Source organism: Bubalus kerabau, chromosome 10 (genome assembly GCF_029407905.1).
Source record: "Bubalus kerabau isolate K-KA32 ecotype Philippines breed swamp buffalo chromosome 10, PCC_UOA_SB_1v2, whole genome shotgun sequence".
Lineage (NCBI taxonomy): Eukaryota > Metazoa > Chordata > Mammalia > Artiodactyla > Bovidae > Bubalus > Bubalus kerabau.
This window is the reverse complement of record NC_073633.1, coordinates 34,754,887-34,780,180: the sequence shown is the minus strand read 5'-3', so window position 1 is coordinate 34,780,180 and position 25,294 is coordinate 34,754,887. Positions and strand designations below refer to the sequence as shown.

General features: G+C 38.9%; 1 protein-coding gene across 12 annotated transcripts in view; it reads right to left on the bottom strand.

The window, feature by feature from the left end:
• Positions 1 to 14,145: 14,145 nt before the first annotated feature.
• FMN1 (formin 1) overlaps positions 14,146 to 25,294 on the bottom strand; it is a 497,917-nt gene continuing 486,768 nt past the window's right edge. For 9 of the 12 annotated variants that reach the window (XM_055537259.1, XM_055537269.1, XM_055537275.1 and 6 more), the window contains 4 exons: positions 23,559 to 23,643; positions 20,045 to 22,385; positions 19,109 to 19,391; positions 14,146 to 17,953 (listed from right to left, as the gene is read on the bottom strand). In XM_055537259.1, coding sequence (XP_055393234.1) covers positions 22,341 to 22,385; positions 23,559 to 23,643 — 130 coding nt within the window. In that variant the 3' untranslated portion in view covers positions 14,146 to 17,953; positions 19,109 to 19,391; positions 20,045 to 22,340. The remainder of the gene's footprint in view (positions 17,954 to 19,108; positions 19,392 to 20,044; positions 22,386 to 23,558; positions 23,644 to 25,294) is intronic. The other 3 variants (XM_055537263.1, XM_055537262.1, XM_055537264.1) reach the window with 3 other exon arrangements.

The following is a 25,294-nucleotide window of genomic DNA, read 5'->3' as shown; positions in this document are numbered from 1 at the left end:
ATTGACTCAAATTCATTCCTTTTTTATGGCTGAATAATATTTATTTGCATATATGTACCATAACTTCTTTATCTATTCATCTGTTGATGAATTCTAGGTTGCTTCCATGTCCTTGCAATTGTAAACAGTGCTGCAATGAACTTTGCGCTACATGTGTCTTTTTGAATTATGGTTTTCTCAGGGTATATGCCCAGTAGTGGGATTGCTGGGTCATATGTTAGTTTTATTCCTAGTTTTTAAAGAAATTTCCATACTGTTCTCCATAGTGGCTGTATCAATTTACATTCCCATCAGCTGTGCAAGGGATTCTCTTTTCTCCACACCCTCTTTAGCATTTACTGTTTGTAGATTTTTTGATGATGGCCATTCTGACCAGTGTGAGGTGATACCTTATTTTGATTTGCATTTCTCTGATAATAAGTGATCTTGATCATTTTTTCATGTGTTTATTAGCATCGGTATATCTTCTTTGGAGAAATGGCTGTTTGGGTCTTCTGCCCATTTTTTTATTGGGTTGTTTGTTTTTCTAATATTGAGCTGCTTGTATATTTTGGAGATTAATCCTTTGTCCATTCCTTCATTTGCAGTTAGTTCCTCCCTTTCTGAGGATTGTCTTTCCATTTTGTATATGATTTTCTACACTGTGCAAAAATTTTTAAGTTTAATTGGGTCCCATTTGTTTATTTTTTATTTTATTTCCATTACTCTAGGAGGTGGGTGATAGACGGTCTTGCTGCAATTCATTTCAGAGTGTTCTGCTTAAGTTTTCCACATAGTTTCTGGTCTTACATTTAAGTCTTTAATCCATTTTGAGTTTATTTTTGTGTATGGTGCTAGGAAGTGTTCTAATTTCATTCTTTTACATGTAGCTGTCCAGTTTTCCCAGCACCACTTATTGAATTGACTGTCTTCTCTCCATTGTATATTCTTGCCTCCTTTGTCAAAGATAAGGTGCCCATAGGTGCATGGGTTTCCTTCTTTCATTCTTGATACTGGTTGCTTGCCTGTCTCTGATTTGATTCTGTCTTGTCAAAAGTTTAAAATGTTGATTAGACATTTTAAAGAATCAAATTTTGGCTTTAATATTTTAATCCTTTAAATTTTATTCACCATTTTCCTAATTTCTTGATGGATATTTAGCTCATTAATATTTATCTGTCTTGTATTTAGAAGTTAATATCTTAAATGTATAATACGGATTTTGCTACATCCCACAAGTTCTTTTCATAAAATATTCAGCTCAAAATATTCTCTAATTTCCATCATGGTTTATTTCTACCTACTGGTTATTTAGAAGTGAATTTCTACATTGATTGAAATATTCTAGCTGAATTATATTTCAGTTTAATTGCGTTTTCACAAAGCATATTCAATAGATTCAATACTTTTTGAAACTTGCCTTATGGCCCAAGACATCAATCAGTTTTTGAAAAATGTTTTGTTCAAATCGTATTTCTTCTGTGTTATATCACTTCCACAATGTATGAATCTATTTCTCCTTATAGTTCTATGTTTCCTTTAAATATTCTGAGGCTGTGTCATTAGAGGACTAAAATTTAAGATTGTCTTATTTCCCCAGTAAGTCAAGCCTTTGATCATTGTGAAGTGTCAGTTTTAATCTACAGTAATGCTCTTCACCTTCAAGCATTCTTTAAATCAGTGGTCCCCAGCCTTTTTGGCACCAGGGACCAGTTTTGTGGAAGAGAATTTTTCCATGGACCAAGGTTGGGGGAATCGTTTCAGGATGACTCAAGCACATTAAATTTATTGTGAGCTTTATTTCTGTTATTATTATATCAGCTCCACCTCATATCATCAGGCTTTAGATCCCAGAGGTTGGAGACCCCTGCTTTAAATGATACTAATATAGCTACATAAATTTTAGGTCAGGGCTTCCAGTGAAAACTCTTGTGCTTTTTTTTGAATACTGAATAAAGCATGTCCTTATCTTTTGGATTTCATTGCTTTGCTTGAGAAATTAGCTAATTCCTAAAACTTTAAATAATATATTTGTACACATTCTTTGACTTTCACTCTTTTGGAGTCCTTATATATCCTGTCAATAACTACAAGGGCTACTTTTTTCCCCCCAAGAGATTCAAGTGACTGAATTTAAATAGGGTAAATCTATTTACTTAATATAATTACTAATGTAAGTTTAAAGCAATAGTAGTACCCCCTCATTTGTGATTTGACTTTCCATGGTTTCAGTTACCCAAGCATGTTCAGAAAATATTTAAATGAAAAATTCCAGAAATAAATCATCAGTCTTAAATTAGGCACTGTTCTGAGTAGCACTTTAATCCAGCACTGTCCAGTTCTGTTTTTCTCAGGATTCCCCAACCACTGACATTGTCATGGATCAGTGTTCCAGGATCAGCTGAAGTGGATGATGCTCCCTCTGACTTCCCATCTCACTTCATCTCATCTCCTCCTGAAGGTATTGTATCATCACATGTCATCACAAGAAGGGTAAGTATAGTACAATAGGGTGTTTTGAGGGAGAAATAGACTGCATTCACATAATTTTTATTATAGTACATTATAACTTCTCTATTTTACTAAGACCCTGATGCTGGAAAAGACTGAGGGCGGGAGGAGAAGGGGGTGACAGAGGATGAGATTGTTGGATGACATCATTGACTCAATGGACATGAGTTTGAGCAAGCTCCAAGAGATAGTGAAGGACAGGGAAGCCTGGTCTGCTGCAGTCCATGGGGTTGCAAAGTTGGACATGACTGAGTGAACAAGTCTTAATGTGCCTTATTCATACATAAACTTTATCATAGGTATGTAGAAGAAAAAAATATCATGTATATATAGAACCTGGTACTATCTGTGGTTTCAGGAATCCAGTGGGTGTCTTGGAATATATTCCCTGCAAATAAGGAGGGACTATTATTGAATCATTCTACTACAATGACCTTTTTATTTTCATGTCTTTTGTCCACTGCATGTAAGATTTTAAATATTTTCCTGAAGTTTAATTATGATATATTTAGGAATAAATTGCTTTTAATTTATATTGCTTTGGTTTCTTACAGCTTCTCAGATCCGGTAGTTCATATCTTTAGCTTTAGAAAATTGTCATTGACTCCAGTATTTTTTGTTACTTCTGCTCTTATTGTGTCCTCTACTTTTTCTTAGTTTCTTATCAGTGTTGAATCTCTGAGTTTTATTTTGAATACTTCCTTCTGATTTGCCTTCCAATTCTGTTAAATTATTTCTAATTTGCTATTTAACCCAGTCATTGCATTCTTAATTGGGATTACTATGTTAGTTCTAGTACTCTTTTCACCAAATCTGCTCTGTAATTTTGTGATTTCCTGTTCCTTGGAAATGCTGGCCATCTTATTTTTACTTCCTGAACATGGTAAGCTAATGGTCCCAGTATCTGGAGCCTCTGCATCTTTTCTTCTTCTGACCATTTTCCTGGTTCTCATGTATGATTGTCTCTTGTTTATCCTTGTGTGACAAGACTTTATTTTTTAAATTAAACAAAATTGTATTGGAGTATAGTTAATGTACAATGTTGTGTTAGTTTTAGGTGGCCAGCAAAGTGAATCAGTTATATATATATACACACACATATGGTCACTGTTTTTTAGATTCTTTTCCTAGATAGGTCACCACAGATCACTGAGTGGAGTTCCCTGTGCTATACAGTAGGTCCTTGTTAGATATCTGTTTTATATATAGTAGTGCGTATATGTCAGTTCCAATCTCCCAATTTATGCTTTCTCCCACTCCTTACCCACCGGTAAGCATGTTTGTTTTCTACTTCTGTGACTCTATTTGTTTTGTAAATAAGTTAATTTGTACCTTTTTTTTTTTAGATTCCACATATAAGCAATATCACAGGATATTTGTCTTTTTCTGACTTACTTCAAGACTTTATTTTAAAATGGGTTCATTTGTACAGGTTTACAATGATACTCTTCAGAAAGAATCTGTTGCAGTTACCTGAGAGGGCTAGCAATCTGGTATTGTCTTACCTTGGCAGTATTGCCATTTCAAGCTGGATAATTCTTTATTGTGAGAGCATGTCCTGTGTTTTACAGGATGTTTAGTAGTATCTTAACCTCTTCCCACTAGACACTATAATATTTCTTCACAGTTAAAATGTCTCCAGATTTTGCCAAATGCTCTCTGGTACTTAAACCACTGTCTTAACCCCCAAACAAGAGAATTTTATCAGGTTTAAATATAGTAGTCCTTGATCTTTACTTTTGTCCCAATTCAAGTATTATCCTGCTTTTCCAGTTGTCCTCAGTGGAGACTAGATCCAAATTTGACATAGGGATGTACATGCACACATCCATTCCTGCTGCCTGGACAGCCACGTATGTTTAGAATCCCAGTGTCCACAGTTGCAGGTAAGTTCTGTCAGTACCGCGTGGTTCTCACATGGGCCATTCTGCTGATTGAAAAGGCTTTTTCCTTGCCATGCCAGCATGCTTTATGCTATTGAGACATTTGTCTTGAAGAATATTTTAAGAATCAGTCTTCAGTTCGTAACTCAATGACTGAGTTTCAGAGATTGTTGACTGTGGGTGCCCATCCACTTTCACAAATGCAGTAATTCCTTCTTGGTATATTTGTGCATCTTGAAGACCAGGGCTTAGAGGGTGCTTTCTATGGTAGCTGCTCAGAGAGTCCTAAACTCTCTGGGATTTAAAATCGGGAATCCTAAAAAGCACCTAGTCCAAATGGATAAAGAAAGTGAAGCACAGGAAGTCTGTGTAACTACACTGTCTTATGATAACCAGAACTGAAGAAATGTGTCCCCTCTAGAGAAATGAGAAGGGCCAAAATGAATCTCATGTACTAACAAGGCTGGGGTTGAGGAGGTGGGACAGTTCTACCCCATTGTAGAATCCAACAGGCGATGGTCCCAAGAGAAGTAAAGCTATCCTGATGTTTCTTATGAGAGAAGGAACATATTTATTTTGTATCAGGAATTTCTGCATTATTTAATTTTATCCTTGATAAACTTAGGCAGCCAGATTCTTTACTGTCCATTTTTAGAGGAGGATCTGAAGTTTAGCATGCTATAACTTGCTTCAGGTCATCAGGCTAAAAGACTGAGTCAAACCTTAAAGCCCATGATTTTTTTTTTTTTTTTTTTTTATGGTTTGCTGTTCTCTTAGGGTCATGACTTCTCATTCAAGGGCCTGTGGATTAAAATATGTATAAAGTTATCATCCAAGTTACCACTGACTCTTAGGTGGGGACCCAGTGAAAAGAGGGACTCAAATCAGAAAGGGTCTCTTTGTATATTTATTTGGCTGTGGTAGGTGGAATCTACTATCTTCATTGCAGCATGTGGGATCTAGTTCCCCAACCATGGATTGAACTCAGGCCCCCTGCATTGGGAGCGCTGAGTCTAAGCCACTGGACCATCAGTGAAGTCCCAGAAAAGGCCTCTGTGGTGGGACTGTACGTAAGATGGCCACTTGGAAAGCCTTGGTGGGGGCAGTGTTCTCTTACCTGTCACACAAACCAGAAGTAGGATCTGAAAAGCTGGGGTGCTCTGCTTGCTAGGTTAGCACTCTCTACTTCTTACACCCACATTTTTTCATCTGGGGGACACATTCTCCTAAATTCAGTAATCCTCAAAGGTGGCTAAACCATTCTATTATTTGGAATTAGGCTGGAAGTCTTAGGAGATCAGGTAAGTAATGGATAATTTGGTAACTCTGGATGTCTTCTAGAACCTGAGGTGTGAGTGAGGACATTTTCTTTCTACTTCTGGTTCTGGCCAGCATTAGAAAACTGAGTACAATCATTTAGTGATTCTTTCACTAACAATAAAATACTCTGAACAGAAGGATTTAATTTCAACAGTAAATTTCTTCAAAATGGTTTCAATGAGGTCCAACTGGGCCTCAGTTTGACCTCAAATCAAGCAATGGGCATACCACAGTATTGGTAAAAGGCTCTGAGAAATTCTAGCAGTATATGATCCAGTTTGTTTAAGCAGACTTATTCATTGCAAGGTTACTCTAGGATAACTATCCAGACAGATGCTGCATTTCATCTTACACTATTCCTCATATGGTTCTCACCAACTCTTACTCATTTCTGCCTTGTGTTATACCGTACTATAGAATTAAGAAAATTCCAGAAGGTACCTGTTAGCAGTTCCTTGAAGGTTATACATACAGCTCCGTTCTGTTAGATTCTTTGGCTTTTATAGAAGTGCTGTTGGCGCCAATGCTTTTGGGTAGATACTTGACTTTTTTGTCAGGTTTGAAACAGCAGTGATATAATCTGTTTGTACACCTCCCTTTCTCCTGTATCAGCTAATTCTATGATTATAGAGACAGGGCAGTTGTTGGCAGTGTTTCTCTGGAGTGTCTGAATTCTCCACTTAAAATTACATGGGAAAGTTAACTTCTCCAAGAGTTAGTTGTCTTTTCTGTAAAATGATAGGAAAGCAGTATCTCTCTACCTCATAAAGTATTATCAGGTTCAAACAAAGCTATTCATATAATACACTAAATACAGCACCTGTAATATAAGTTGCCCTTAACTCACAAATTAGTTTTCATTGTAGAATATACATCAAACTTACACGTTAACCACTTGTAAATGTACAGTTCTGTGGCACTCAGTACATTCATATAGTGCAACCACCGGCACCTTTCATTTTCATGTTTCCATCTTCCCAAACTAAAACCCCATATTAAACAACTGCTCCCATTCTATTCCCTGGCAACCATCATTCTATACATATTTCATGTAAATGAAATCATATACTATTTATTTTTTTGTGACTGAAGAGCGCTCAGCATCTTGGGTTCAGCATTTATCCATGCATGTTAGAATTTTCTTTTTTAATGGCTGAATAATATTCCATTGTGTTAATATGTACATACTATTATAAGAGTCAAAGCTCTATTATAGCTATTTAAAAAGTGATTTCACTTACTTGCTAAGACATAGCTTTAGCGAGGGTCAGCATCTCTACTACTATAATAAAAAATGCAGGCTTACACTTTTGGAGTAAATTCCCAGACTTACCATTGATTCCTTTTCTCTATCAGTGTTTACAAAGTCTCCCAGTTAGGATGTCCTCACTTTCTTCAAAGGTAAAGAGTGCCTGGAGAGGGGGATCAAGATGGTGGAGCTCACCTCCCCACCCAACTCCCAATACCTCAAAAACACATCTATATGTGGAACAATTCTCATGGAAAACTGGAAACCAGCAGAACTCGTATGTAACCAATGCTGCAAGAAAGATTTCCTCATGACCAGGTGGGATGGGGGCGGGTGGGGGGTGGGAAATAAACAGTGGGTTGGGACCTGGGCCCCTGAGAGGAGACTTAAAATCCCAGGGGCAGACCCTCGCCTGGGGATCAAGTGGGTTAAGCCACAATTGGGTATCCCTGTCTCACGTGAGGAAATAAGTCCGCTTGGCCGCTAGGATAGTGCTGTGACAGAGGGGCTGAGAAGTCTAGACGCACTGGAACAGCGTGGACGCACTGGCTTACCAACAGACAAGCCAGTGAGAACACCGCACTGGGGCCTGCTGCCTCACCACACTTTCCAACCTGAGTGCGGTCATCACCCCAGCCTCACTTACTGCACACTTGCTCTAGTGATGCAGAAATGGCCAGGAGTGTGGTTCAGGTGGGGCGGCAGCAGTGGGCATGGCTGGTACTTGCTCAGGCAGTGCCATCTAAGCAGGGCCAACCCTGGAGGGCAGAGCAGCCATCTGAACCCTTGTGACCAGCACACCACAGTCCCCACTCTCAGCAGAGTTTACACACCACACACCCACTTTATGCCACAGCCTTGCATTGGATCTGAGGCAGAAAAGACTTGATCTAGGGATGGAGAGGAGGCCTGGGATGTGGTTCAGGTGGAGCAGCTGGTGTTGGCACTTGCTCAGAGATCCAGAAGCAGCCCAAGCCTCTGATGGCAGCACAGCCACTTTAATTCCTGCAACTGCAGCACCCTGACCCTCACTCCCAGCCTGATGAATGCTCTGGCTCTGCCTACTGCATGGCACAATCCGAACACTAGATCTGGGCTGACCACTGAAGAGAAAGGATGCCACTGTGAGCTGATTCTAAGCAGAGTCACAGACACTATTACAAAGGGAGTGTATCAGACCTGGATGAGCACATGAATCTTACTTCACTACTCACCTCCTTTGGGGCGAAGGTCACAGTACAGGGACAAGGAAAAACACACTTAAAGGAAACAGAAGCTGCTTGAGCCCAACCCTCAGGACTTCTTCTCTAGCAACTGGGGAACAGATTCTGCTCCTGACATGACAACAGCCATGGAGTAGAGAGGAAGTCCTTCTTTACACCCTGTGTAGGCTGTAGCCCTTCTTACACCAACCATACTCTCAAGGTGACAGCGGGCACTAACACCCCCTGAAGAAAGACATGGCTGGCATCCACAATCAATCTAGCCCTCACATCAAAGATATTAGGCACACACAGTTTACCTAGGAATGTTCCCACATAAAAATCCAAAAGGAAAATCCCGGAAAAGTAATGAAACAGTCTTTGAGATTGTGAGTTACAAGGTTGGTTTGAAAAATGCTGATTGAATTTAATAAGATTATCAAAATAAACCTACATCATTTAAACAAGGAACTAGAAATTATAAAGATGACCCAGTCAACAATAGGTAATTCCATTTCTGAGATAAAAAGCAATCTAGAGGCAATGAATAGCTGACTAAATTACACAAAAGAACACCTGAGTGATGTATAAGATTGAAAAATGGGAATTGCATAATCAGGACAGCAGACAAAGATAAAGGAAACAACATATGAGATCTATGGGATAATATAAAATGTGCATAGTAGGAGTTCCAGAAGAAGAGAGGGAAGGGGATCAAAAATGAATTTGAATAAATTATGGCCAAAAACTTCCTAAACCCAAAGAAGGAAATGAATTTCCATGTACAGGAAGCATAGAGGGTTCCAAATGGACTTACACCAAGACATATCATAGTTAAAATAGCAAAAGTTAAGGTAGCAAGAGAGAAAGTCATTTACAAGGGAACCCCCATAAGGCTACCAGCTGATTTCTCTGCAGGCCAAAATGGAATGGCATGAGACATTCAAAGTCCTGAAAGGAAAAATACCCACAACCTAGGATACTCTAACCAGCAAGATTATCATTTAGAACAGAAAGAGAGAGAATTTCTCAGACAAGCAAAAACAAAGATTTCAGCAATACTAAGCCTATCCTAGAGAAAATGCTGGAAAGTCTTCTCGAAATGGAAAAGAGGCAAGAATCTATAGAAAAGGGAAAATCCCAATAGAAAGGCAAAATATAGTAAGATTGGAGATCACTTAAATAAGCCAGTGTGTAGATTTAAAAAATTGTAAATGACTAATAAACAGTAAAGGGATAAGCATGAAGATGTAAAATAGGTCATGAAAAACACAGTGTGTGTGTTTCAGTACTAGTCTCATCATCTTACGCTCTCCCTCTCTGAGCCCTAAAGTCTGTTCTTTATGTCCGTGTCTCCTCTGCTGCCCTGCACATAGGATCGTCATGTACGTTACCATATGTGAAATAGACAGCCAGTGGGAGTCTGATGCATGACGCAGGGCACCCAAAGCCAGTGCCCTGTGACAACCTGGAGGGACAGGGTGGGTAGGGAAGTGGGAGGTGGGTTCAGGATGGAGGGGACACATGTATGCCTATGGTCAATTCATGTTGATATACAGCAAAAACCATCACAATATTGTAATTATCCTGCAATTAAAATAAATAAACACAATGTAGATTTTTTAGAATGTGTTTGAACTTAAATGATTATCAGTTTAAAGCAAGTTGATATAATTATGGGTCAACACATATCACATCAAACCTCAATGTGGGGAAAAAGAAATGAACAGAGAACTACAAAAAGAACTAGAAAACAATAAATTAAATGACAGTAAGCACACACAAACGGGGTTTCTCAGGGCTGCACAGAGTTGGACACGACTGAAACGACTTAGCACACACGCATGCACTATCATGATAGCCAGGATATTTTTCATAGAACTAGAACAAATAATCCTAAAATTTATATAGAACCACAAGAGAACTCAAACTGCCAGAGAAATCCTGAGGATAAAAGAACAAAGCTGGAGTTTAATCCTTCTAGGCTTTATGCTACAAATCTGCAGTGATCAGAATAGTATGGTATTGGCACACAAAAAAGATACATGTATCAGTGGAACAGAATATCACAGAAATAAACCCATGTACCTATGGTCAATTAACCTATGACAAAGGAGGCAAGAATATTTATTGGGGTAAAGACAAGTGTCTTCTTCAACGAGTGGTGTTGGGAAAACTGAATGCCACATGTAAAACAATAAAATTAAAACATTTCCCCACACCACACCATATACAAAAAATAAACTCAAAATGGTTTTAAAGACCTAAATGGAAGACCTGAAACCATAAAACTCCTGAAAGAGAACATAGGCTAAACCTCTTTGACATAAATTGTAGCAATATTTTCTTGGATCAGTCTCCCAAGGCAAAGGGAATAAAAGCAAAAATAAACAAATAGAACCTAATCAAAAGACTTTGCACAGCAAGGGAAGCCTTCAAAAAGGAAAATACAACCTACAGAATGGGACAAAATGTTTGCAAATGATATGACTGACAAGAACTTAATACCCCAAATACACAGACGGCTCACAAACTGAATATTAAAAACAATTCCAATCAAAGAATGGGGATAAGACTTGAATAGACATTTTTCCAAAAAAGACATACACATGATCAGTAGGTACATGAAGAATGCTAGATCTTGCTAATTACAAGAGAAATGCAAATTAAGTGTCGTATCACCTCAAACTGCTCAGAATAGTTGTCATCAAAAACTCTGCAAATAAATGTTGGGGAGGATGTGGAGGAAAGGGGACCCTTGTACACTGGGGTAGGAATATAAATTGGTACAGCTACTATGGAAAATAATATGGAGGTTCCTTAAAAAACTAAAATAGAGCTACCTTATGATCCAGCTATTCCACTCCTGGGTATATATCTGGAAAAAATGAAAACTCTAATTTGAAATGATACATGCACTCCAGTGTTCATAGCAGCAGTATTTACAATAGCCAAGGCATGGAAGCAACCCAAGTGCCATCGGCAGATGACTGTGTTAAAAAAAAATTTCATTTAATGGAATATTATTCAGCCATAAAAAGAATGAAACAGTCCCATTTACAGCAACATAGATGGACCTAGAGAATATTATGCTTAGTGAAATAAGTCCAACAGAGAAAGACAAATATTGTATGATATAACTTTATGTGAAATCTAAAAATACAAAATAAGTGTATACACAAAACAGAAAGAGACTCACTGGCATAGAAAACAAACTTGTGGTTGCAAAGAGGAGAAGGAAGATGGGAGAAGGACAAATGAGGGTTATGGAATTGATAAATATAAACTATTGTATATAAAATAGGTAAGTGGTAGTCCAGTGGCTAAGAATCTGCCTTCCAATTCGGGGGCTGTGGATTCGATCCCTAATTGGGGAACGAAGGTCCCACGTGCCATGGAGCAGCTAAGCCTGTGAGCTCATGCCCCGCAACAAGAGATCCCACGTGACACAACAAAGATCTGCAACTAAGACCTGATGTGGCCAAATACATAAATACATAATTTTCAAATTTTCAAATACATAAATTTCAAATAGATAAGCAAAAGGGATTTAAGGTATAGCACATTATCTAATAATCTATAATGCAATATAATCTGCAAAAATGCTGAATCACTATGTTGCACACCTGAAACTAACATGATATTGTAAATCAACTATACTTCAATAATAATGGGAGAGAATGCCTGCACTCAGAGGAATAAGACAAACATTTCTGTGCTGTGATAGGCAGGCAGAGAGAAGATTTGGGGAAAACAAGAAGGGAAAATTTTGAAAATAATCTAACGTTTAATTTTACAACAAAAATAGGAATAAAACCAAATGGAAAGAACAGGGCAAGTTACTGAGGCAAACTGTATTATCCAAAAATGGTTGTACCAATAAATCTCTCATCTCACAACCTCTTCCTATAGTATTGACATTCCTCCATCAGGAGGTGAGTCCCTTTTGTCCATTCCATGGGAAGAACTTCATAAATGCCTCAATCAGTAGATACAATGAAAGTAACTTTAAAGCCTTGGTCAAAGAAAGTACTACCTATTTCACCTTGGACATTCAAGCAGACCTGTAGAGACAAAGGCCCTGAGGCCCCCAGCCTAGGGCCACCAACAGTTTGGCAGCCAAGTGAGTCAGCCACCTTGAAGGCTTATGCTCCAGCCATCCAGATGATTGCAGACCCAATGGATACAGCACTAAAGCAATATGAGATTCCAAGTGAGAATTGTCCAGTTGAGTTCTTCTCAAACGAACAAGAACCATGAAAACTAAGTGATTATGGTTTATTAACACTGAATTTGGGGGTATTTTGTTATGCAGCAGTTGATAACTGTAAAGTTACCTTATCTTAGCTTTCATCCTCACACAATGATGAGCATGAAGCAAACATGACCTGGAGAAGACTTAGCGGCATACAAGCAGGCATGGCTGGTGCAGGCCAACATTAATGTCTTATTTCCATGAATACATCATATCAGGTGAAAGCAGACAGCTAGACTCTAAAGGGGAATAGTCTCAGGAATTTATGGCCTATTAGTTGGACCATCGGCATACCTGGACTATTTAAAGAATAGGCAAATATGTATACTTAAAAATTCAACAGGTACCACTATGCTCTGCAAGGGAGAGTAAATCTCAGTAAATCAAAGAGGAGATTCTTCCTAAGGTGGAATATTTTTCCTAGGTCTTTATGATACAGAAGTCTTCAACCTCTACTAAGTACTTTAATTCAAGGTACAACTTTAATAATGGTTTCTCCAAACCCTTAGGAGCATTTGGACCCTACTTTCCAAACAACAGTTCTAGAACATTTCTCCATAATGGGGTCTTTTGAAGAAAAGAACTTAATGTGATGAACGAGTTGAGCAGTTGGAAGGGCTTTGGCCTTAGGGTCAAGAGATGTGGATTCTAGTCTTGATGTATTTACTAATGCTGAGTATAACTTTCAACAAGTCCCTTGAATTACAGTGGTTTTCAACTCTGTGAAATGGAGATTTTTATCCAGTGTCCGAAGATTTTTGCAGCTCTATGACTCTGATTTTAAAGCTCTCCTAGTGATAAAATGTCTCCCCAGATGATAACTATGTGTGTTCATTAAACCCATTAGGGCATATTTCAACAAACTTCTAGAACTCAAGAGTGCATGGCATTCAAGTACACTGAACTAATGAATCAGTTAAACATGCAATCACAAAGACTGCTCTTCTGTTTCACAGAGCAGTGATTTGCTGAAAGTCTTTTAGTTTTTTCATAAATACCTGCATTTATCTTATCATCTGCCTGAAAAGAATTTGAATGTTGTATTTAGTGTTAAAATACAATTATATTTCTGTTCTGTTTCCATACTCTACCAATTCATGACACAAAGTCACCAATCCTTGTGGTTATCCACCCCACACCCAACCTTGGGCAATTTATGTTCAAGCAGAGTTGCTTTCAGGTGAGTACGGTTGAGACCGTGCTTGGCTGGGTTTGTCTGTTTGGTGTTAGCCTTGAATGCCTAGCCAGATTTCCCACTGTTGGTGTGGAGGACAGAGGAGAAAGAAGAAAATGCGAATGATGGACTTACCGAGATCCAGCTTTTGTAGTTCAGCAGTAATGCTGCCCTCGAGCAATAATGCAAGTTAGAAATGATTGGTATTCTCCACATTACAGCACTCTGCTGGGATACTATCTTAAATGCCTCATGGAAACAGATCTGTACTGCACACCAGACAGACATGAAACCAGAATTTATTAAAATACCCTTAGCATATTTACAATTGGAAGCCATGAATGCAGTTCTCTGCAAGTTCCAAAAAAATAGAATTCTATCTCTTAAAACAAATTAAGAGAGGTATCAACAGTAGGATAAATATAATCTATCAGAGACAGAAGTCTTTGAATAGACAATCTACATTTTCTAACCAATATATATACACTATGTACAAAAATACAATTGATGTGAGGACCAAGTAGTGTCAGGAAGGAAAAATATATACACACACACACACACACATATATTCATTATGTACAAATCAGTACTGATTCCTTCACCTTTTCTTTTTAAAAATAAATACTTTATTTGGTTTGCAAATAACATTTACAAGTTCAACTAGCGAGCATTTCTCAGTTTTGACAAAATTAAATATGCAAAAAAATTAGAAATACATATTTTTAAAAATTTAAAGGGAAAAAAATACCTGAATCCAATTAGCTTATTAAAAAATATCCACGAGTGTATAATACAAGGTTTCATGTCTTTAAAGTGCCTTCTCATTTCTCAAACTGTCTTCATTATTGCATAAAAAACCTATAAGATTACATCTACAGATTGGTCTAATAATTAAACAGAAAAGCCAACTTTTTTCCAGGTCAAATGGTTGCATATTTAAGATACACTTAACTTTCTTTTTAAGTGCTTTCAAGAGGGTAAGTTACTGTTGATCTGAAAATAACCACAAATTGTCAACATCCTGACCCAGCTTCGTGAAGATGTTTGAATCATGAGTAGTAGTAAGAACCGAGGGGCAATAAAAAGCCTATGATTCAAAATATTTGCACAGAATTTAGTCACTTTGTCCAGCAGCACAGAGATTCAACACTTGAGTCCTACGCATCATAGCTGGTGACCTGGACTGATTTATACATTTATCAAAAGAATGGTCCTTCATTAGACAGTTGTAAAGTAAAACTCTCTGGGAAACTGAGAAGGACTGGAACCACCCCTCTTCTCAAGCTTCTTAAAATAAAGTAGAATAATAATAAAAAAAGAAATGTATTTTCCATCTCTTTTATGGATTTTTCCCTCTTTGCTTAAGTGATGAGGTGGTGCTGACATTAACAAGAAGCAGTCACAAGGCTGTGTCTCTCTCAGTGACAGCAGAGCCCCCTGTCCACAGGGCTGGGGGATGGAGCATGGGTGTGGGGCGACAGAGTGAGGGCTCGGGGGCACTTCAGGTGTCTGTGGGGGAAAGAGGGACGGAAAGCTGGGTCCTGGAGAAACAGTAAAGCGAGGCAAATGTCACTGTAGGATGTGAAGGAAGGGGAGGCAATGCAGAAGTACTGAAAGGAGAAAAATGAAATGAAGCTTGATGCCAAAATGAATTTTAAACAGGCAGAGAGGAAACAGGAAGGTTCATGGATAACTGATCCCATGGAAATTAATCTGAAATTCAATGAAGTTATTTCAGCAAGCACAGGCCAGTCCACTGGTATGTATCTGCTTTTCCAGCACACTGTCAAGCATGGACCAATAGGAGATACTGGGCACTCCCACTGCCCTCATACATATGCCCTGAGCATCTGTTGAAAGGCTGCCCATGATACAACCATGGCAACAGTCACCAGCTCCCTAACAATGCATTATATCAGCAAAACATTACACCCTGGCCTTGTTCAAATTTTCCTTTTCTACTGTCTTATTTTTCTCCATCATCCCATTGCTTGCAATCTCATAACGCAAAATGAAGACACATAACTGCATGGATCAAATTAATTTTAGGAAACAGGGTCAAGGGTGTTGCTAAGAAAATTAAACCCTAAAGGTCTTGAAATAATTTACATTTCTGTTAGGCCTGATTCTCATTAGGACACTGACTGACTTCATTTGGGTTCTGGGCATGCAGGCCAGTACTGACTTTCCAGGCCAAAGCATGATCCCCTAAATCAAAGTGCCAGGGGCACTCTGCTTCCCATGCTAGTCTAAATTAAAACTCAACGAAAAGGAAAAGACTATGATGAATCAATGACATATTTTCTCCAAAGAATCTTAAAAATTATTCAATTTCTAATTTTAAAAGTTTCTGTCTTTTGAGGAATATCTTCGATTGTTTCTTTAAAGAGAAGTCCTTTTTTCTTAATGCTTATGTTCTTCAAAGATTCTACATCCTACTAATAATAATCACATTATTTGCATCTTGAGAAATTAAAAAAATGTAAAATTAATATTTGGTATAGACTTAGCCCAAAATCCCATGTGTGCCACCCTGGGCTAAGAGAATGGTCACTAGACTTTCCCCTCTTACCCATGGATTTGTTTCTAAAGGAAATGGACATCTTTAGAGGATTTTGCAGGGGGCAATATGAGTGGGTTGACACTTTATGCCTTGGTGGTCAGATGTGAAGGAATAAGATTATAGATAGGAACAAGTTGCCAAGAACAAAGCGGGTAAAATGAGCTACTTACAGTTTGCTGAAATCTATCTAAGATGTATAGATTATAAAGCTCTTAATCTGTTATGGGGATGACAGTATAATCTTTGTATGCTATGTACCCAATTTTATATACTTCATGGAAACCTGGAATTCAAAAATCCATCCCAAGATATCCCAGAAAGCTGTGCATTCCTAAACACACCTATTAACCATGTCATGGGGCAGTGGAGGGTAACTTCTTTTATACTCAGTGGTCCATGGGACTAGCTCTCATTCTAGAAAGCTGACCCAGGTGAATAAACAAAAATACATTTGCTTCATGAGACAAGAATGGAAGCAAGTCTTAGAAGAGAACAGGGAAAGAAAGTATGTATAATTTTGCTAAAGATGTTGATAGACCTCTGGGAATGCATGCCTGAAAACATTAGATTTCTTACTTGATATACTAAGTATAAAACACTGCCAGCTCACACTATATATGGGGAGAAGTACTCATTCTCTTTTAAGACATTCTTACAGCTTCAAAGACAGAAGAACCCCTTGGTGTCTGCACAGGTAGAATTTAGGCAAACAGCCTACAAAACAGCTTAAGGGTGGTAGAAGGTTGCTTATTCCATGGAGAAGAAGGCCAAATTGCTGTGGGAAATTGGGCTCATTTGCATTTTGCTCACCCAGTGCTACTGAATTTCACACAAAGCATTAAAAAAAAACCAAAAACAACAGCCCACAGAAGTCTATGAATAAGCTTTCAGAAAAAGAGATACAATGGCGATTCTTAGTATATTTAAGAAAATATTAAAAAATAGAAAGTTATATGAGATGGAATGTAAAATAATGGCTTTAGCTACCACTCTATATAAAAACTTGAGATTAAACCAGTCTTTCCCAGATTATAGCGTGAAGAAGATATTCATGAACAAGTACTCTAGAGACATAATATGCAAGAATGAGTTTGAGCTCTGGCTAAAGTGAACCATCATATCAGAGAAGGGAGGACGAGAAGAAAAAGGTCCTCTGTGTTACTATTTATCACCAGGATGACTGAGAGAGGAGCTGGGGGTGGAGAGGTAGTGAATCCAGAAACTTCAGTGAAGACAGTCTGACCTACTACATGCGGCTTTGCCCCGCTAATCTCTTCATTGGTAGACACCTCATGGGCACCTTAAGAGACAGAGACACCTTGCTGACATTTGCATATCTTCACATTTCCAGGTCAGCTGTCAACTACAAAAATTTCCCAAATGCTAAGTTTATATTACAGGGTTGATTAAGGGTCTTGGAAGAAATAAAACTACTGAACTGGCTTTCAGTCTGACATGTTAATAATACTCTGGAATTCACTACTTCCCAGCAAAGCACTGATCTGGGAGGGTCTGGTAGATTGCCTGCTCCCTGGAAGGGGAAATGAAGAACTGTGAAACTAAACTTCAATGCCTCTAACAAGGTGTCAACAACTGACAGGTTGGCAGACATGACACAAAATGAGCCTCCGAGTCACATACAGCGGTGTAACTGAGCCCAGTGATGCCTGGATTCAGTCACTAATGGAGTTATAAATACAATTATGTGAGTCTCAAGGAGCCAGACCCGCTGAGGCCTGTGCCAAAAGGTGCCTTTAAATGACTTCTGCACCAATAACAGACAAGGTTCCGACCAGCCAGACTGTCTCTCTCCATAGCTGGAAAATGGAAATATGTTCAACAAAGTTATTTACATTTTGGAAAAGTTAAAAACTAGCCATTCATTTCAAATACTGTAAACTTGTCTGCACAGACTTGTTTCTCTTGTAGATTTCTTTATGATAACAAAGTAGCTGACTTGAATGAAAGTTCATTTCTTTATTCAGGCCACCCTCTTTAGCTGTGTTTCTATGGTAAAAACCTGATATATGAAGTGTGGTATTCATGGTTTTCTGGATGGTCCATCCATTTATGAACTGCTCTTACAAGAGAATCAGAGAAAGGAAATTTTAATTGTCTAACACTTCTTTCTCTGCATACCACTTCTCTTTGTATGTGATTTTTCCAAAAATAAATTGTTCAGAGCAATACTTCACTCTCTTGAACCCACTCTGAAAACTCCCTGGTTTAGGCTGAAGTCTCAAGTGGGCAGTTAAGAGCTTTTACTTTGTTCACACTCATCAGCCCTCACAGATGTTTAAATTCTTATATGCTTAGGACCTCTACAACACTGGGTTTCACAATATGTCCTTCTTTTGTGATTCAGGAACTAATTAATTTGTTGACTTCCAAATCTGCTGATGCTTCTTTTCCCCTTCTACCTTTTGGTCTTTTTGTTTTTAAATGATGAGAATGGGCAAGATCAAAGAAAAATGAAGCTCAAACCTAGTGGAGAGTTCTTGTTAGCAATTTTTAGACTATTTAAACTAATTATAGAATTGGATATTTGATATTTGCATCAGTTATTTTGGGGGTAAAAGCTATGTTTTTTTTGACTTCTTCCTTCTCTTCACACAGAAGGCTCCAATTTGGTTTTATCTTTGTTTGGCAAGGGTGGCAGTACTACAAAACAGACCAATTTAGAATATCAGGGAATGAAGTTCCCATGTCAGTGTTACATACAGTCTGGTTACTGGGAAAGAGCCCACAGGTCTGCACCGCTAATTCCCTTTCATATTCCGGCTGCCTAGGTGCTGTCTGCTGTGTGCAATGATCTATGTTAGTGACACCAGGCAAAGAATGAAATAGAAATAAAATATGTTGTCCAACAAAGAAGTAAAATTAAAATTTCCCCATGCAGGTGGTATAATCTAGAGAGAGAGAGATGTGCAATCCCAGTCCAACAAGCAAATCTTTACCAAAAATACACTTACGTATCTTTTGATACATCTGATCACGGTCTTGGAAGGACTGTACCAATGACTTCTTCACCTTGCTGATACTACCAAAGAGTTTTATTCCTTCCTTTAATTTCTCCACCAGCAGCATATGAGCATTTGGGAAATGCCTTTCCTTACGATATTTATGAGAAAAGGACGTGCCTAAGAGCGGCTGAGCAGGTGTGCAGCGTACACTATTCTTACCGGGAAGAAAAGAGGACTGAAGACCGGAGTCCAGTCTGGCATCCAGTTTCTCATCATGTTGCCACTGTTTTGGCTAAAACATTTAAAGATGGAAGAGCATGACTGGATCTCTTTATTCTACTTCCCAGATTTCACTTTTTTCTTCATAGTTCCTGGGTAGTTGCAATGAATGTTTAAAGAGATTTCATAGACATCAACCCAAGGATTCAAAAGGTAACTTCTGAGCAGCAGGTCTATCACCTGTGACTCCTGGGCCTTGCCTAGCATCATATCATTCATTTCTTCTTGGCTACCTTTTCCCTTCACCATGTCTCCGACCATAAACTGCCTCTTCTTGGGTTAAAAAACCATATAGCACACCTCCACCTCACTTGATCCTCAATACTTCATAGGCCTGTTTTTCACCTAACATGTTTATATAATGCTTTTATGTCATATATGATATACTTGTGTGCTTGATGATTATGCAGGTTATGCAAGAATTGGAACTGCTATCCACTGTGCCCTCAGCTTTAATGAATCTTAACTAGGCAGAGATGATGTTGTTATAAGTTAAGGTTTCTCTGAGTCTGATTAGTGAGTCAAATATGTCTGGTTAAACGCAGGGTAGAAATACCGGCCACTGTCCCTCTTGTGCAGGCAGGGCCTGGCTAGGAACAGCCAGACATGCCCAAGCTGCTAACTACTTACCATACCCCAAATACTTAACATACCCCAACTACTTACTCATGAAAAGTTTAGCGACATCTGCTGTAGTTAACACAATCTCAGCTGCATATTGGCCAGGTGATTCTCTCAGGGCCTCTGGGTTGTTTAAGATGATCCACCTTGGACAAAGTCTTGTGAACTGTTACCAAGCATCAGGTCAAGTTACAAATGAGGGCATCGTCGCACTGCAGTCCACGTGCGGACTTGGGAGGGGTGTCCAGACGCCTAATGCGGGGATCCTGCCATGGTGTCTTCACACATTAACAGTACATTGGACTCACTAGGCTTTCCCAACAGAGGTAGGCAAACTTTGCTCTTTAGAAAAGGTTTTATTTTACTGCCAAATTCCCGTCTGTCCACTAGAATGAAATCCAACTTGAGCGTGGGTAAAACAGGCGCTTTTTCTTTTGTCCGTTAATACTAGAAAGACTGTCACAGAGTACAGGGTAGCTGTAAGTAGGATTTGTTTCAAATTGAGGAATTTCTTAGGTCCTCACCATTAAGTGAAAATGAAGAAAAAAACAAGCTAAGAAAGCAGTAAGAAAGGCTTGCTCACAAGCAACTATTATTAGTCATGTAAGTTCTTACCAGCTCTTCTGTTTTGCTTGTCTTATTCTTTTATTTTTTTGGGAACAAAAAAACAAACCATGTTATTACATTCCTTTTTTTTTTTTAATTATTAGAAAGAGTGGCTAGCACCTGCAGGAATATGGCCTTGTGACTAGATTTGCTCCTGACTCTACATTCCTGGGCATTGTATTAGGATATGGTGCTGCTTTAATTGGCTATATCTATTATGGGGTCCCTGTGGGGGCTGATAACTAGCAGGCAGGTCCTGGGTAGACACTCAGGTACCTGGCAAGTTGAGGGATTCTGGCAAGATGCTGGGGCAAGGGGCAGCTCACACATGACCAGCAGATGGGGAAGGGTGTTAAGGTTTCTGCTCTTCTCTAGATGGTCTTCCACCAGTTGGGAGGAGAAAGCTTGGACCTCTCTCCTTTCAAGACTGAAACCTGATAGGCTTTGATCCTTCCCTCAGTCCACCCCAAGTCTCCTCTCTTCTCCTCTCACAGCATAGGAGAGTGGCGAGAGGTCCAAGGTGGTTTTCCTGTGACTCTAGAGGCAGTAATCACACGGGCTTCCAGGGTCAGAAAAAACTACCTGTTGAACTCAAAATTCAATATCAATGTAATCGCCCTCTTCCCATTTTGATGTAAAGAACTTTTTTACTACCCACTCTTTTTTGGACATTAACCTCCCCTGCTTCAACCACAGGTCACATGTCTGTCAGTCAAGGTCATGATAAACAGCTGCAAGTAGCATTTGCTCTCCTGTCTAGACACTGCCTCCCAGGGTGCATGGGAGAGGTCCAGTCATATTCAGTCCCAGAACCTGGTGTACAGCTCAGCTGCAGTTCAACATGGTGTATCCACTCATAGATGATTTGAGGTGTGAAATGAACTCTGGCTGATACTGGGTCACTCATCAAAGCAGATGCTTTGACCCCAAGTCTGTTGCTGCTCAGTTATCATAGTTTTTTTTTTTTTTTTTTTTTTTTTTTTAAATAAGGGGTAGAGAATTCCTAGTGGCCTAGGAAACCTCAATGAACTGATATGAAAACAGAAGAATGGGTCTTGCTAAATGGCTGATGCCAACTACCTGTATTATAATTTGTTCTCCAGAAGGAAGTTTATGACTATTTAACCTCCTTCTCCATCCATGTATAATTCCATGTTCTGTTCTTTCTAACACATGAAAAACAATGAAAAATAACCATTTCTTGAGTGTGGGGCATACAGTCTTGGGCCTCTTAAAATAATTCTGGTAAGTCTCAACATTTTTGGCAAGACGGGTGCTTCAGGATCTTGCTGCAATAGAATCAAAATTAAGATCAACAATCAAACCAGCAGGCTTAATTATTGTAAAGATCAAGGCTTGAACTTGCTCAAGGCGGCTGTCACAAAAAATCCATCTCTTCTTCTGTCACAAGTTTACATATATCATGCTTGGGTTAGAAAGCTGGAGGTCCCTGATTTAAAAAAAGAAAAACTCAAAAATCTTGGTAATTCTCTGGTCTTGTAGCAGAGCGAACTTTGGACCTCTAGAAGAAACAGTTCTCAAATACTTCTTCAGCAGCATTTCATTGTTCCTATGGCTTAACAAGGGGCTTCTTTAAGAAGGCACAGGGTTCTCGGAAAGAGATGAGCAAAATAAACACTGAGTGACGTATCTTTTGAGGGCTTCTTGTAGCACTGGTATTACAGAGGGTCATGCGGGTGCTATGCCTCACGATCACTGTTCTCCTGTGTCTGTGTTAGTTGGTGCTCACGCTAGCTTCCTTCTGACGCAGTCTTTCCTTCTGTTATTTGAGACAAAAATTGAGTTTATTATTATTCCTTTTCCTAAATTTTTACCTTTCTCAAATTTTGATCTGTTTCTCAAATGTTGGTCTATGATGCTGAATAGAGTTGTACCAAATGCCCTAGAAATGAGAGGATAGAGGCCTGGGGAAGGAGCAGTGGATAATGAGGGAAGAAGACAAAAATCTGAGTTGAGCCCACTGCCATCAAAAACATAGATACACCATATAAAGATGAGTGTACCGAATACACCACCAAATGGGCACAGAATGTTTCCATTCAGGTAGGAGCTCTGCAAGCCAACCATGGCTGTCCCTGATGAAGTCGTACAGCCCTGACTTCCCCATTTCTCACTCAACATTTGCTGAGCTGCTGATGGGGTTGTTAGGAGAACACCATCGTTGGTTAACAGAAATCATCTCACTTATTGACCACTTAGGTGGTCAGAGAATTTAGAGCAACTGGCAAAAGTACTAGTGAAGAATGAAGAAGTAAAGTAACTTCACAACTAGTAAAATACAACTAGTAAGTGGCTAAGCTGGGACTTGAACCTCTATACCCTGGGTTCCTAACCATTCAGCTATTCCAACTGTATCGTGGAGATTCCTTGTGATCAGTATTGCAAGTGGGACTGTGGAGCACAGCTTCCCTTCATGGCTCGGAAGACACACTAGTCTGCTAGTTTCTATCCTAGGGCGAGCAGTCAGGGGACCAGTCAGCAGTCTGAGAAGTGATCTTAGGTAGGCTGTATCTTTCTGCATCTCAGTTTTACCAACTAGCAAAAGAGGCTACTCCCTGCCCCTCTCTTTAACAAGGAAAAGGAACTGGTGAGGGTAAAATGCTTCAACAAGTTCAGGAGAAGGGTACTTTGAGATGAAGGAGATCTTGGTGTGAGGTGCGATGGGCAAGGCTGTGAAATGGCAAGTGACTACATTTGGTTTATCAGGAAAGGACCCTGTTTGAATTTGCTGGAAGAGCACACAGGGCTGGGTTTTGCTCCTTACTCTGTCCTGCCCTATGTTCTTTCTCACCATGTGGTATCCTGGGATGGGAACTGAGAATATGTACACTACTCATCCCTCTGAGTTTTATCCTTTAAATTTAGGCCCACTCCTGGGTGCACCTCAGGTATAGTGAAAAGTCTTGAGGTTATGATGAAAAATGCATCTCACCAGACTAGCCGTGGGGTTGATTTTCTTTGTCTCCACTTTCTTCTCTGCTGTTAACTTGCTGACTGATTCCTGAGCCATTTTCAATCTGAAATCAAAACAGGGAGTGGGGAGGAGAGAGGAGGAAAAGAAAAGAGGAGAAAAAAAGAAAGAAGAAAGAGGTCAGGTTAAACAGAAATCCAAATGCTGCTGAATTAATCAGTTAGCAGTCTGTAATATAAGGGGTGGCTTTTCCAGTGCTTTTCATGATTAAATTCAGACTCTGTGAGGGTATCTCCTCTTGGGTATCAAAACTGATCTTCCTTCACTGACTGAGAAGCTCACTGAGATCTGCTTGGGAAATCTGTGCTTTTGTGACCAAGGTAAGAGTTTCTGATCTATGGAATACTGGATGGACTCCCTGTACTCTAAGGGCACACCCCAAGGCTATCTGGCTTGTGAACCACTCAGCAGACAAGATAAAGACAATCTGAAAAACTAAAATCTTGGAGAAACATACAAAACTGCAAATATTAAAATCCACCAGAGAGTTCCCTGGCTGTCCAGTGGTTAGGACTTGGTGCTTTCACTGTCTGTCAGGGGCTCTGGTTCAATCCCTGGTGGGAGAACTAAGATCCTACAAGCCATGTAGCACAGAAAAAAAAAAAAAAAAAAAAAAAAATCCACCAGTTCACATCAAGAAAGTCAAAGCCAACCTACAGAATGGGGAAAATATTTGTAAATCATGTATCTGATAAAGGACTTACATTCAGATTACATGGATAGCTTACAAACTCAAATAAAGAGACAAATCACTCAACTTAAAAAATAGGCCAAATATTTAACTAGACATTTCTCCAAAGACAGATGGCTCATAAGCACATGAAAAGATGTGCGACATCATCAGTCAGAGAAATACAAAGCAAAACCACAAGGAGATACCACTCCTAGCCCCTAGGGATGGATAGAATTAAAAAGACAGACAATAACAAGCATTAGAGATGAGGATGTGAAGAAATTGGAATCCTTATACACTGCTGATGGAACTAGAGAATGGTACAATCACATTGGAAAACAGTTTGGCAGCTTTTCAAAATGTTAAACATAGTTAGCATATGACCCAGCAATTCCACTACTTGGTATATCAATATATGTATACCCCCCAAAATGAAAATTTGTCTATAAAAAATATACATATGAATTTTTATAGCAGCATTATTTAAAATTATTTAAAACAGCCAAAGTAGAAACAGTCCAAATTTGCATCAGCTGATAAATGAATAAACAAATGGTAGTATAGTAACACAACAGAATATTTTAAGGAATGAAGTACTGGGCCATATTAAGGAATGAAGTGCTAAATGAAAGCTACATCATGGATGAACCTAAAAAATCCATTTTATTAAGATAAATGAAAGAAGCCAGCTATAAAAATCCACATATTATATGATTCCATTTACATGCAATGTCCAGAGTAGGTAAATAAAAGAAACATGAAGTAGATTAGCAATGACAGGGGCTGGGGGCAGTGGAGAAGTGGGAGTGACTGCTAATGAATAAGGGGTTTCTCCTAAAACTAGGTATCAGTGATGGTTGCAGATCCTTGTGTATATATGGAAAACCACTGAATTGAACACTTTCAAAGGGGTAAATTTTACAGCATGTGAATCATATCTCAATAAAGTTGTTATTGAAAACCCAATTCCACAACATGACATTATTTCTTACTCGGCTTATCAATTCAACAAGGCAGTATTTCT